This window comes from Salmo salar, chromosome ssa12, assembly GCF_905237065.1.
Source record: "Salmo salar chromosome ssa12, Ssal_v3.1, whole genome shotgun sequence".
NCBI classification, from domain to species: domain Eukaryota; kingdom Metazoa; phylum Chordata; class Actinopteri; order Salmoniformes; family Salmonidae; genus Salmo; species Salmo salar.
In genome coordinates, this window is record NC_059453.1 from 31,383,165 (window position 1) to 31,398,287 (window position 15,123).

Below are 15,123 nucleotides of genomic sequence, written 5' to 3' on the forward strand. Positions count from 1 at the left end.
TAGGGGTCTGAATACTTTCCGAATGCACTGTATAATTGATAAAGTAACTCTTCCCTTGTAGAATGTTGACAGCAGTATAAGACATTGTATTTTTTAACAGGATAAACTTTATCCCTCATGGCCCTGACCAAACCGGTAAATTGCCCGTCAATCTTCTCCACATGGCCAGGCTTATAGTGGTCTTCTCCCCCTTTAATGCTCTTATGCTTATCCTTTAAAAATGCCATAAGGTCTGAGATAGACACCAAGTCGACATACTGTACAAGCAATTATCTAGGCTAAGTAATACAAAATGATTTTATGATCTACTGCTCTGCTAGCTGAACAATTATCTAGGCAAAGTAATACAAACATATATTCTGATCTACTGCTTTGCTAACTAGGTAGCTAAAGTGTAGTCAGTGGCTAAATTAGACAAAGGGGACAGAAGAATTTCTACACTTTATTAAATTAATTTAAATACAGCACATGGAATCATCTTGGATTTGATACAGGTCTCTGATTGCGCTTGCTGAGGTCTTCTATGTTGGTAATTAGCGTTTCGAATGTGAGAGTAAATTGAGGCAAATATATTGATAAAACTCACCTTGTCTGAGAGAGAATTAAACGGTTGTCAAACCGTCACAGCAAGGTAAGCCTACACCAAACACACACTTAATTTAAAGTGTTTGTAAAATTCCCAACGTGAAAAATGTATGGAATTATTTCCATGTTTTACCGCTAGGTTTTATAGGTATTATGACCCGCCCACTGTGGCGGACTATTGGGCAAAACAGACAGGGTTGGCTAAGATTGTTGACAACATATAAACTATATTTTGTGTCCAATGTTTATTGAAAACATAAATACATTTGCACAGTGAGCACTTGTCTCTCAAATACATAGTTACATTGTTCGTTAATTAGCTAGCACAGTTTTGTCACATTAGCATAGACATTGCATCAGTCTCAACACCCCAACACAATACATAGTATCAATAACAAGATTAAACTAGCTGAAATGAGCCACCTACGATGTCCCAACATGGCAGCTTCTTGTCATTGTTGCTATCTGGCCATCCAGAATCACAACAACACACAGACTTCTGCCTCCATTGAAGCGTGCGCATCGTTTTCGTTGTCAGCTAACCCATCTATGGGAGAGCCGCTCCTTAAGCAGACCGGAACTGTGACATTTTTTTTCAATGGTTAACGGCCTGAGTGGGACATCTTCATTTATGCACCATCTTTGGCTTCACACCCAGTGTTTTGAATAAGGAAGTGAAACTATACACATGGAGGGTGTGTCTTTTCTATCGAATATATATTTTATTGGATAAAGTCCTCGTCGGATAATAATGGGTGACACAGCAAAGGATAAACGGCAGGAACAATTGAAGCGCTGGTCCGGTTCAAGCACCGACAGAGAACCGGGTGTGCCCAGGCGAAGGTGGCGGGGCAATGTCGAGGATGCAGGCGGCTCGGAGGCCTTGAACAACGTCGTTTCAAAGGACCATTCTCAGGGTGTGGAGGGAAGCGGATCGACCACCGGGGAAGCCCATAGTATTCTACTCAAACGAAGGTACTGTATTGTCAGATTGCTGCATTACTAACTAGCCAGCTAGCTAGATTCTCGCTAGCTAGCTAGTACTATACCGGATACTATTCAGGAATGCTATGCGTGGGCTAGGCACTTGCTAGCTTGCTTTGCTGAAACTTCAATGTTTACCTCGCTAACTAGCTACGTCTGTAATCACAACAATAGTACATTCGTGTGTGCTTGTCTAGTAGTATATTTAGATCAGTTCTCTACAGTATTCGACAGGATATGCAGCTAACTCACCCACATTGGCTGGCTAGTCATTTTGGAAAGCTAGCAGGCAGTTAACTAGTCAGCCAGCAACATAGTTAAGTTAGCTAACTACATATCTAGTTAGCTACAGGCCACCACTGTTGTTGACAACCACTGGGTTTAACATGGACTATTTGGAGGAGGGGAATATGACCTGCCTTTCATGTATGCAAATAATGAGGTTTGAGTAGCTGCCATGGAGTGCTGGTAAAATATTCACTTTAATATCCTGAGTAATGTCACTAAATGATGACCTCAACTGTAGGAGGCGAGTGCGGTTTGATACTGCTGCAGAGTTCCTGGCAGCTTGTGCCAGTGGTGACACGGATGAGGCCCAGGAAATGCTGAAAGATGCAAGAGAGACAGAAGGCAAAAATGGAGACTTTCAGGGAGAGGTTGTGAATTGTGCCAATGCTGACGGAATCACAGCTCTTCACCAGGTAAGGACTTGTGGTAAATGAGTAGAATCAAGTGTCTGTGTATTGACTCTACAACCTATAGTCATACTGGAGCTATGAATATCATCATCCTCTCTCCTCATTCACTGTAGGCTTGTATAGATGGGAGCATGGAGGTCATGGTCTTTCTCCTGGCTCAGGGTGCCAACATAAACCAGGTGGACAGTGAGGGCTGGACTCCGCTGCATGTGGCAGCCACCTGTGGGAACCTGGAGATCACCGAGTATGTACAGTATATCACTTCAACATCAGGCAATAGAATAGGGACTACCTATGAAAGCTTTCTACATTCCTCTGTTATAATGTTGGGCTGTCGTTGCAATTGAGTTAACCTGATTTTGTAGCCTTAGCCTCCCTGTGCCAATGTTTCTCCATTCAACAATGCTGTATTGTTGTCTGGTACAGCAGGGCCTGTAAAGCTGGCCAACAGCTTTTTGTTTACTCTTGGTTATGTGGCCTGTTTCTCTCTTGTGGATGGTTTCAAACTCTCTTTCTATATCTCAGTTTCCTTTTGCAGCAGGGTGCGTCTCTCACTGCTGTGAACTGCGATGGCGACGTCCCCCTAGATATAGCTGAAGACGAGGCCACTGAGTCGCTCCTGCACCAATACACAGTGAGACAAGGTGAGTACTGTACTACCAACACAGGGAGGAAACAAAGGATAGATTCAGGGTGATAAGTGTTGTGGTGTCTGATTTATAAAGACTTACTTAGGTACTGAGAAGGAAGGGAAGCCAGGGCACACTCTTAGCCAATTTTTGGCTTGTGATGCTGTCACATTTTATATTGAGCTAAACAAGAATAAGGCTCCCCCTTTTTCAGTGGAGTTGAGAGAGGAAGAAGCTTCATGACTACCACTTTTTCCACATTCTTGTTCAGTTGTTGATTATACATTTCATTCCCGTCTCAGGTGTGGACGTAGAGGCAGCTAAGCGGGTGGAGGAGGAGCAGATCATGAAAGACGCGAGAGCCTGGCTGACAGAGGGGCCTCCCTCAGAACTACGGCACCCCAAAACTGGGGCTACTCCCCTGCATGTGGCTGCAGCCAAGGGCTACCTGGAAGCCATCAAGTGAGTGTCCATGACCGTGTCCCAATTCTCTCAAAAACCCTATTTTTCTTGTCTCTCCCTCACAGCCACTCTGACAAGCTCAATAACTCTTTGAGTTTATGGAAAAGCAGGGCATTGTTAAAAAACAAAGAGACAAAATGAATTAACTCAATTGCATAGGCTTTCTGCTTTGCTCTCTGTGCTAAGCCACTCTGTGTTGTTGTGGTTCAGACTGCTATGCCAGTGTGGTCTGGACGTGTCAGAGATGGACTGTGATGGCTGGACGCCTCTCCACGCAGCGTCACACTGGGGTCAGGGAGATGCCTGCAGGATACTGGCTGAACAGCTCTGCGACATGGAGGCCTGCAGCAATGGGGTGAGACCGACAGACAGACTAGAGCCATACACATGTATACCAGTGGAGGCTGGTGGGAGGAGCTATAGGAGGACGAGCTCATTGTAATGAATGGAATTAATGGAACGGAGACAAACGCGATTTCAGTATGTTTGATGTGTTTGATTACTGTTCCATTTATTTTATTCTAGCTAATTACAGTGAGCCCATCCTCCTCAAGACACTCAATGTACTGGGAAATATTGTCGACTGCTTGTATACCAGGTCTCTGTAGTATTTGTTACTACTTTTTGAAATTCTAGGCTAATATAGCTTCGTCATGTGGTAGGAAGTGTGATGCCACATAATGTCTTGCTGCTTCCTTTGTGCTCTGTTTTCATTTTGCAACGTAAACCCTGCAGGGTCAGACTCCGTTTGATGTCGCTGATGAGAGTGTTGTGTCACTGCTGGAGGAGCTGTCACAGAAACAAGCCAATGTGAGACTTCCCTTTTTTGTCACTGTTCATGTGTGCAAAATATTTCTCTAGGTGGCCAATACAAAATTGCCTGATTGGGAAATATTAATTGTAGATTTCACATCTTTTCAGAATATTTTCATTTGACTTGTTGCCATATTTGCCATGTAATATTGGGCTGTTCTGCAAAAGGCAGTCTTCCTATGTTTCTCTTACTGATGAGTGATGTTGCCATGACTCTTGCTACTTTATCTGCCTTGCAATATTATTATGTGTGTTATCTAATGACAGTGGTCATATTTTTGTCACTGATGACGGAGTGTCCCTTCACAGTGGCGTAATGAGCAGTCCATCATGGACAGACAGAACCCTGCAGGCTCTACTGCTGCAAAAGCTGATAACAAACGACGGAGGTCAGTATATGCCTTATTACTACTGCATCTTATAACAAACAACAGATATGCCTTATTACTACTGCATCTGATAACATACAACTGAGGTCAGTATGTGCCTTATTATTACTGCATCTGATAACATACAACTGAGGTCAGTATATGCCTTATTATTACTGCATCTGATAACATACAACTGAGGTCAGTATATGCCTTATTATTACTGCATCTGATAACATACAACTGAGGTCAGTATATGCCTTATTACTACTGCATCTGATAACATACAACTGAGGTCAGTATATGCCTTATTACTACTGCATCTGATAACATACAACTGAGGTCAGTATATGCCTTATTATCACTGCATCTGATAACATACAACTGAGGTCAGTATATGCCTTATTATCACTGCATCTGATAACATACAACTGAGGTCAGTATATGCCTTATTATCACTGCATCTGATAACATACAACTGAGGTCAGTATATGCCTTATTATCACTGCATCTGATAACATACAACTGAGGTCAGTATATGCCTTATTATCACTGCATCTGATAACATACAACTGAGGTCAGTATATGCCTTATTACTACTGCATCTGATAACATACAACTGAGGTCAGTATATGCCTTATTATCACTGCATCTGATAACATACAACTGAGGTCAGTATATGCCTTATTACTACTGCATCTGATAACATACAACTGAGGTCAGTATATGCCTTATTATCACTGCATCTGATAACATACAACTGAGGTCAGTATATGCCTTATTATCACTGCATCTGATAACATACAACTGAGGTCAGTATATGCCTTATTATCACTGCATCTGATAACATACAACTGAGGTCAGTATATGCCTTATTATCACTGCATCTGATAACATACAACTGAGGTCAGTATATGCCTTATTATCACTGCATCTGATAACATACAACTGAGGTCAGTATATGCCTTATTATCACTGCATCTGATAACATACAACTGAGGTCAGTATATGCCTTATTATCACTGCATCTGATAACATACAACTGAGGTCAGTATATGCCTTATTATCACTGCATCTGATAACATACAACTGAGGTCAGTGTATGCCTTATTACTACTGCATCTTATTTTCTCCTGTTTCTTTTCCTCTTCTGATCTGTAGTATTTATTTCGCAGTTAGACTGTAGTTGGAGTACATTTGCAGTTAGGCTGTAGTTGGAGTAAATGTGGTGGGCTTGGCCTCAACTATCAAATATATATATTATTTTCATGCAGAAAGATGGTTTTGTCTTCATTAGAAATGTAGATGAGATTCGGTTGGATAGTTCTTCATTGACTGTTATTTTACAAAGATGGCTGACTATGAAAAAGGCGTCTTCCTTATAAATAATAGCAGGGATTGTGTTGGACAGTGTCAGAACTGGATGCCTTCCTCCTACATTCCGATATTATCTCCCATGTATGCACCAATCCAAAGCTTTTCAATGCATGGAGGGGAGTGAACGAGAGCACCCTTTGGGAGAAGGGTAAAGAATCTGAATGCAGCCTGTTTCTGTGAAATGCAGATAGTGATCATCTCTGTGTGTTTCAGGACCTCCGTGTGCAGGATGAGCAGTAGGGAGAAGATGAATGTGCAGGACCAGTCTAAAGAGAGGAGGTCTAAAGGCCTGGAGCTCAGCGAGGAGAAAGAGAGCAGCCCTGGTATAAAATATGGCTGATCTCACACACACACACACACACATTTTGAATACCCATTCATGATTACCCACTGACTAGAGTACACCTGTCTGTCTTTCTTAGAAGGCTCCACTCTATCCAGTCCAGACACAGAGAGTGCCAACTCCACCGTCAGCCCTGCTGAAAAGGTAAGGCATGTCTCAATGCATCTTAAGCTGTACTGTAGATGTTGTGTAGTCTACCTGGGCCTGTCATGCTTTACACACTTACCTATTCCTTATTTTGTATCTTCGCTGTTGACGTTCACAAAATGTCCTTTACATTTGAACGTCAAGAAAAATGTGAATCATCAGCCTACCAACAGTGACTCGATTACTGTCAAGAGGAATGTTATTATTTCTCTGTATCAACACGGTCCTGTCTTGCCCGTGGTCCTGTCTTGCCTGTGGTTCAGCAGACTCCAGAGGAGAAAGATGTGGAGGAGCGGGACCAGGACAGAGCCAGTCGTACAGCCCGGGTCCAGCCCACCCCCCAGAGGAAAGACCCCCTGGCTGATAGTCCCAACAACACCAACCCAGACAGACGGAAGTAAGAGCCACATGACACACATTAAAGCTTAGTGGCCTGGCACAACTATAGGAAAGATAGGTGAATAGTTGGTGTAGCAGGAGGCAGGGTGTGGCACATAAGAAGGAAGTGATGATGAGAGCTAATGAATGACAGACTCAACACACCGGCAGTTGTTCAAGCACTATCAATGTGTTTTAGTAGAGGAGTGTGTGTCTTCTGATGTAAATTAAGTGGATGTGCTTTTATGGAGCTGTGTGGATGTGTTCTTATGGAGCATTCTGAATATACATCTTCTAGTGGAGCTGTGTGGATGTGTTCTTATGGAGCATTCTGAATATACATCTTCTAGTGGAGCTGTGTGGATGTGTTGGAGCATTCTGAATATACATCTTCTAATGGAGCTGTGTGGATGTGTTCTTTTGAAGCATTCTGAATATACCATCTTCTAATGGAGCTGTGTGGATGTGTTCTTTTGGAGCATTCTGAATCTAAGGGTTCTAATGGAGCTGTGTGGATGTGTTCTTTTGGAGCATTCTGAATCTAAGGGTTCTAATGGAGCTGTGTGGATGTGTTCTTTTGGAGCTTTCTGAATATAAGGGTTCTAATGGAGCTGTGTGGATGTGTTCTTTTGGAGCATTCTGAATCTAAGGTTCTAATGGAGCTGTTTGGATGTGTTCTTTTGGAGCTTTCTGAATATAAGGGTTCTAATGGAGCTGTGTGGATCTGTTCTTCGAACCAGCGACATTTCGGTTACTGACCCAACGCTCTTGTTAGTCTTGATCGCCCACTGGAGTTTATAGTTTACCCATTACCTACCTCTTTTAACACTACATCACTGACGTTAATACAGAATTGTAAGTTAATATGCTAATAATTCATGTGAATGTGATAAAACGTGTGCTCCGTTGATGTCTGTGCGGAGCTTGATTAGTAATGCCTTGGAAGAGAAACGTGAACTCTATGTAAGTTAAGAAAATGGAAATCTATGTATAGAGTTGATTATTTTATGTATAGAGTTGATTATTACAACTAACTGAACATTTTCTGATGCTGCGCGTCAGTGTGGATCATTTCTGATATTTCCCCCCTTTCAGGGGTATAACATTACAGTCGTGTATAGCTAATAGGCTTTGCGTTTGTAGATCGACTGAGGTGAATGAACCTACAGCAGCCAAGGTGATAATGGCGGGGGTCGTTTTTTTTGCTGTTCTCCAAATAGCATTTAAAAGTTTATTTAATTGTAAATAAATGCAACAAAAAAACTCCTCACTAAAACCCCAACCCTGGTTACGGCTCTGAATCTAAGGGTTCTAATGGAGCTGTGTGGATGTTTGCCCCTCAGGTTCCAGGCCCCTGTACGAGACGAGGAGTCTGAGTCTCAGAGGAAAGCACGGTCACGCCTCATGCGCCAGTCTCGCCGCTCCACACAGGTACCGGCCACAATAAACCATCTCTTTACGTCTCTTACAGAGGACTTCAAATGGATCTCGTCACCTTAACTGACCACCTTTTTAGCATAAATAATAAACATGATTTTTGCTTGTTTCCTGTGAAAGGGTGTGACGCTCACTGACTTGAAGGAGGCGGAGAAGAGCGTAGCCAAACCAGCTGATCCAGCACCCAGCAACATCCTGCATGTCAGCCCTATAGTCACCATAACACCTGCTGAGAGAGGTGAGTGGGACTGTGGTGGGGGAAAAAATGTGCTGTTTTCATTTAATTAATATTAATGCCATTCAGGAAGACAGGATTATGAATCCTAATTTAAAAGTATTTTAGTGTCATGAAAACATCATGTTGGCAATATCAAACGCATCCTTTAGCCTCTAGCCTTGGTGTCTGTTAAGGGCTCAAAATTGCAACCAAAACTCGTATTTGTGACCGTTTGACTTGGCAGTGCAACTCACATTTTTAATTGGATGCTACGGTGCCAGTGAATTATTATTTTTTTTCTTCGCGTTACTTTTTGGTTCACAATTTTCAGCTTTTTTTTTTATTATTATAAAGGTATGCAACAATGGGTATGCAGACCAGGTATTCATAAAGTTTGGTCCGAAGTCTTGGTTTAATCTTTGCAAAGCAAAATTGAGTCATGTGCTGTTTGAATGAACATTCCTAAAGGCTTTCCCAGAAAACCTTATCAATTAAATACCTGGCTGAATGATATCTTGATGATTTGTAACAATTGCACGGCATTTGTTTATCAAACTGTGCCATCACATGTAGCCTACATTGTACAGTACCGCTAGCCGAACACAATGGCCTCTTGCTAGGTGCACAATTGAATTGAAGGGCAACTACAATTTTGTTTTTTATTGTTCCCAGATCTCAAAAGTGTTCTCCCGATGTGGTTTAAGCATTGTTGTGGACAGAGAAAATCAAATTTGAGGAATTTTTCAACCCCAAGTTGAAATTCTGAGGGAAAACTATTAATTTTATTGGGCCCTACAATCGCTAGCAATAACACCCTTTTTAAGATTGCTCAAAGATGATATTTTTTTATGGAGGGTAGGTCATTATAGGCCAGGGCTTTCCAACCCTTTTCCTGGAGGTTTTCATTTCAACCCCAGTTGTAACTTTCCTGATTCAACTTATCAACCAGCTTATTATTAGAATCGGTTGCGCTAGATTAGTGTTGGAGCGAAAACCTACAGGACGGTATCTCACTAGGAACAGGGTTGGAGAGCCCTGCTATAGGCTACTTACGCAGCCTGCAAATGAAACATTTTAATTGATGCGCGCATCATCTGCTTTCCTTGGCCAGCATTCTTTTCATTCGGGCCAGTAACTTTCAGTTGGCATTGGCCCAGTGTGCCACTGTCAGGTCATTATCAGCACGCAGCGGCAAAAAAATTGGTGCAACCATATCATGTGCTGGTGGCGTCAACAGGAAAAATTGTGTCACCGGTGGTAAAAGTTAGTTTTGAGCCGTGCTGTTGAATGCCTTTGATCTATCAATGTCTGTCATTCTGTTCCTATTGTATTGTAGACACTGACCCAGTGAAGGAGGTCGGGTCTGAGGGAGAGACGCGGCTAGGAGTGAGGGACCGACGGAAGGGAAGGAGAGAGAGACGCTCCACCGGGGTGGTTCAACTAGGGGTAAGCGGAGGAACCCCTTCATACATATTCATAGTATTCGTGCTAGAGCTATTGACGTCTTTGTTCTCATCGTTTGACCATTTCCTCTTTTGTATAAACTGATTGAACTTTAATTTGACTATCAACCAATATCACTCTTTCTTGTCCACTTCCAACATGCCACAAGTACAAAATAAATATTATGTCCAACAAAGACAAAGAGGAAATGCAACAGTATGTTGTAACCTCATACTCAGAACAGGAACTCATACCCCACCTGAAATGTTGGGGTTTTTTCTTCCCTTTTTCAGTTGTGTAATTGCTACATTTCTGTATTTTGACTGCTTTATAGTGTAGACCTGAAATATAGGACTTTCCCCCCCCACACACAAAATGTTGGAATCTGATGGTTTGTCACAAAAATGGTCTTGTATTACAATGCCTGGTAAAATATTAGTGGTCAATGTCAAACGTACCATTGTTAACGTGGTATTTGTTACAATGTTCATTATACACTGTAACTATTTTTTTTTTTTTACAAGAATGAACATTTGGATGCAATGGATGAAGCCCAACAGGATGAAAACCACTGTCATAGTTCACCCAGGTAAGTGTTTTTTTAATTTCTATACTACAGTATCCTGAATTACTAAACCTCTTTTGTATTGCGTAAATCATGTACTCTGTCTATCTTTGCAGCGAGCCTCAGTTGGGAGATTCTTCACCAGAGTACAAAATGGTATGGTATTGTTGACAACTCCCGGTGATTTTTAAATACACACATTCTTCAGGCACTTGAAAGATGGAAGCTAAGGTTTTAATAAGTGAGAGAATAACATGCTCTGAGGGGAATGAATGGATGCAACTCACGAGCTGGGGAATATGAGTTTAAGCCGCTTAAACTGAATGTATTTAGAACTGCAGAGGCTAGGCTATGACCGAATCCCTGTATTTGTGTCGCCCCCTAGCTGTACATGTCGGTGCTGCAGGAGAACGGCCTGCTCAGAGACAAGCTGCAGGAGACGGCGCTGCTGCTCAGCCAGAGCAAAGTGGAGCTGGAGAGACTCCGACAGGTGAGGATATGATCCTGTCTGGATGTTGATGGACCATGGTTCAAGATCTATGGTGTATAACAAAGCCATGTGCCATGACTCTTTTCCTTGTCTTCTCCCGCTCATAACTACAGATAGGGAACTACAGATAAGTCTGGATATGATTATCAGGTATTCCATTTCAATATATTAGATCCACATAGCAGTGGAAAGGAGGGAGACGAAGAGTATTGGGACACTGTCAGTCTGTCAGGGAGGCAGGTCCTAGAAGTGCTGTCGCTGGTCATGTGGCGGGACCTGACGGTGTTCTGTGTCCGCCTCTGACAATGTGGAGAGAAGTTACGTTGTGTAAGACAAACAATACACAGTATTGTAGGAACACAAAGATGGATTCCAGATTATAGCACACAGAATGTGTTGGAATTTATACTGCTCAGCTTCTGTGTTGAGCTGTGCATGTCAATCACTGGCCCTGTTGTAACTGTCTGTCGCCATTTCAGAGTCAAGAGAGCAACACAGAGAGGCCGGCCCTGCTGGAACTGGAGAGATTTGTGAGTCCCCTCTTAAACTGTCTGTATTCATTTTTTAGGGTCCATTTCACTTTTAGCTTCCCAATTCAGGAAATTATTTATTTATTGAATCAATTGAGGTCAAATGGAATATAACCTAATGTCATTAGCTGTAAAGGCTGCATACCTATGTGGGAGAGAGTTATAAAATCAGTATCTGTTTTACTCGCAGGAGAAGAGAGCACTCCAGAGAAAAGCAGTGGAACTGGAGGATGAGCTGAAGGTATAAGGGCATTGTTCAGTCACCGGGGCTAGCCTATTTAACTCATATCTTGTCTGTTCAGACTTTAATTAACCTGCATAATTGTTAGCATTGATTTATGTTGTTTGGGATCCTACTAACTACCCAGAACAACCTCAAGCAACCCAACATACTGACCGCATACCCCCCCCCAAAAAAAACGAAACTACTGAAAACATTAACCACATAAAAGTACTCAAACCAACTCCAAATTACACAAACAATTCATGACAATCTACCCCAAACACTATGTAAAACAACCCAAAAAATGTGTTCTGAGAATATGGTTTTATTCTGTACTGTTCTACATTGCATTTATCTGTAACATACAATGACCAATAGATTTCCATCAACTGATCACGATGATAAAAATTAAAAAATCTATTTGTCCCTGATGTTTTCTACCCTCCCTTGTTATCGTGTATTTCCAGGTGCTGGTGGATCTCCGAGCAGACAACCAGAGGCTAAAGGACGAGAATGCCGCTCTCATCCGTGTCATCAGCAAACTTTCCAAATGAGCCTCATCTCCCAAACCTCTAGATGGAGAAAAGTGTTAAAAGTTCCTGTCTCTTGCCCAACTCACAAGGCACATACCGGGAACAAAACCCAGCATTAAAAAACTGCGTTCTGCTCTGATAGAAGACCAACGATGCGTTTGTTCAATGACATTTTTGGATTTATAACTGGAAAGAATAGTTTTTGCAGGGTTATTATTCGCCTTTGGTTTGGCTTCACTCATTACTCGATCTACTGTATAACAAGCTGAACTGCACCTCCTATGGATTCACAGGGTACTGTACGGTGTTCCTGTTCAAATTCTTTAAAAGTTTTTTTTTTTTTTTTGGACCAAAATATTTTGTGCTTTGCTTCTGCATTACCTTGTTTAAGGATACATGTGTTTTTAAGATATACTTTAATAACCATGCAAAGTGCGCGCTTACGATAACATGGTTTTACTTCAGAGTACATACCACTAGACACCTAAACAGACTGGGGGGGGCGATGCAAACGGAAGGTGCTTCAGTTCTGAGGAAAGGCAGAGAAGGTTGTTATTAGGTTTTGACATGCATATTCCACAAAAATGTGCCAAAAACACACACCCCCATTTACGGCTTGTTTGGCATGTTGTTTGGGGAAAGGTGAAGTGAATGGTATGTCTCTCTCAGGACGAGTCTGGGTCAATACTGTACTTGAGCTGACTACTGTTAAAGTTGGACCAAACTGTATGTGCATGTTAAGTTTTTTTTGAATGTATATTTATGTGTATATTTATGTACAGGGGCCCTCTCCTCTTCCAGTGATGTAGTAGTAATGGTCTCTTTTATTTAGGAAAGGATGGAGATGCTGGGTGCTCGTACTGTGACGGAGACCTGTTAGTTAGTCGACAGGCAAGATGGGTCAAGTTTTTTTTGAATGTTTACTGCGTTTTTTTGTTTTTTAAAATGCATGCCAAATTGTATTTTGACAATGTGCCTTTCTATATATATTTGTAATTAATATTTACACAACGTCAAAAATAAAATACAGTATGGTAAATTAAGCTTGCCATCTCCCACCCCACAGTTCCTGTGTGGTGAAGAGAATAAAACTCATGATCAACACCTTACCTAATGGAGACATTAAGGAAGCACTGTATGTGGAAGTTGATGCTCATTTTATTTATATTGTGCTTTTCATTAAAGGTCCAATGCAGCTGTTTTTATCTCAATATCAAATCATTTTTGGGTAACAATTAAGTACCTTACTGTGATTGTTATCAATTAAAATGGTAAAGAAACAGCTTCTTAGCAAAGAGCGATAATCAAGCAATAATTTTGCTAGGACTGTCTGGGAGTGTGGAGGGGGCAACTGAAAACTAAATGTTTAGAACTCTCTTTCTTATTGGTCTATTAACCAATTTAACCACCTGGTGATGTCACCAGGCAGGCCAAAACTCCATCCCACCAAAACAGGCTGAAATTTTAGGCGGTCTTTTCAAACAGCTCTTACACTAAAAGGGTATTATCATTTTTGCAATTTCACGGTATTATTCCAACCTCATAGTGTGGAGATATAACACAGGAAAAATCAAGTTTTTGACTGCACTGGACTTTTCAAGAGGAATCTTAGTAGGTAAAAAGAAACATGAATAATTACATCACAATCAGTAATGACTCCACAGCTGAGTTCTGAGTTTCCTCTTTTTCTGCAACACTTGCAAGTGTATCATTTTACAACAGACATAATATCCACTAGATCAAGGCTCTCCAACCCTGTTCCTGGAGAGCTACCGTCCTGTAGGTTTTCACTCGACCCCTAATCTAGCCAACCTGATTCTAATAATTAGCTAGTTGATCAAATGAATCCGGTTAGTTACAACTGGGGAAAACCTACAGGCGGGTAGCTTGGTCGGAGAATCCTGCACTAGATCAGCATATCCACTTTCATAAAGTAGTCACATATCTACTATACAGCTTCACATGGAATAAAGCATATAGAGCTTAATTTTATAAAAAATGTTGCTTGAACGTGTTACCAAATCTAAGTTCTTAACTAAAGTAACAGTTAAAGGGATAATTTGTAATAAATAATGAATACCAAATAAACAGTTTCTTATAAAACCCTTCATTTATATCATGGTACTACTATGGTACTTTCACTTAAACCATGGAAATGTACCATGGTTTTAGCCTTGAAGTATGAGGGTCTACCATGGTACTGCACAAACTGTCAGAAACTGTCTCAGGGAAGCTCATCTGCGTGCTCGTCCTCACCAGGGTCTTGACATGACTGCGGTTCGGCGTCGTAACCGAATTGAGGGCCAATGCTCAGCTTCGATGGCCGCACGCTGGAGAAGTATACTCTTCATTGATGAATCCTGGTTTCAAATGTACCGGCAGATGGCAGTCAGCGTGTAGGGCCTTGTCTGGGCTAGCGGTTTGCTCAAGTCAACGTTGTGAACAGGGTGCCCCATGGTGGCGGTGGGGTTATGGAATAGGCAGGCATAAACTACGAACAGAGAAAACAATTGCATTTTATTGGTGGCAATTTGAATGCACAGAGATACTGTGACAAGATCCTGAGGCCCATTGTCGTGCCATTCATCCTCCAACATCACCTCATGTTTCAGCATGATAACACAGAGCCATGTTGCAAGGATCTGTACACAATTCCCGGAAGGTGAAAATGTCCTAGTTCTTCCATGGCCTCCATACTCACCAGACATGTCACCCATTGAGCATGTTTTGGGGTGCTCTGGATTGACGTGTACGACAGCGTGTACCAGTCCCCGCCAATATCCAGCAACTTCACACAGCCATTGAAGAGGCGTGGGACAACATTCTACAACATTCCACATGCTACAAGCAACAGCCTGATCAACTCTATGCAAAGGAGATGTGTGGTCACACAGATACTGA

General features: G+C 41.8%; 1 protein-coding gene across 2 annotated transcripts; it reads left to right on the forward strand.

The window, feature by feature from the left end:
- Nucleotides 1–981: 981 nt before the first annotated feature.
- On the forward strand, nucleotides 982–13,422 carry LOC106564933 (protein phosphatase 1 regulatory subunit 12C). Of its 2 annotated transcripts, none has more exons than XM_014131466.2 (20): nucleotides 982–1,560; nucleotides 2,096–2,270; nucleotides 2,381–2,511; nucleotides 2,793–2,911; nucleotides 3,199–3,358; nucleotides 3,569–3,713; nucleotides 4,094–4,168; nucleotides 4,481–4,560; nucleotides 6,130–6,239; nucleotides 6,339–6,403; nucleotides 6,670–6,803; nucleotides 8,128–8,215; nucleotides 8,342–8,459; nucleotides 9,775–9,884; nucleotides 10,406–10,470; nucleotides 10,563–10,602; nucleotides 10,832–10,936; nucleotides 11,416–11,466; nucleotides 11,657–11,707; nucleotides 12,157–13,422. In XM_014131466.2, exons 1-20 carry the CDS (start codon nucleotides 1,337–1,339, stop codon nucleotides 12,241–12,243), a joined length of 2,133 nt encoding a protein of 710 aa, XP_013986941.1. In that variant the 5' UTR covers nucleotides 982–1,336; the 3' UTR covers nucleotides 12,244–13,422. The 2 variants fall into 2 exon arrangements, with proteins under 2 accessions (XP_013986941.1, XP_013986942.1); XM_014131467.2 differs by having other exon boundaries at nucleotides 989–1,560; nucleotides 6,673–6,803.
- Nucleotides 13,423–15,123: the final 1,701 nt, after the last annotated feature.

Bases quoted from the DNA above. Each gene is read 5' to 3' on its own strand.
- LOC106564933 (XM_014131466.2), top strand. From the start codon at position 1,337: ATGGGTGACACAGCAAAGGATAAACGGCAGGAACAATTGAAGCGCTGG. The intron at 8,460-9,774 runs GTGAGTGGGACT...ATTGTATTGTAG, and splicing joins CATAACACCTGCTGAGAGAG to ACACTGACCCAGTGAAGGAG. The intron at 9,885-10,405 runs GTAAGCGGAGGA...TTTTTTTACAAG, and splicing joins CCGGGGTGGTTCAACTAGGG to AATGAACATTTGGATGCAAT.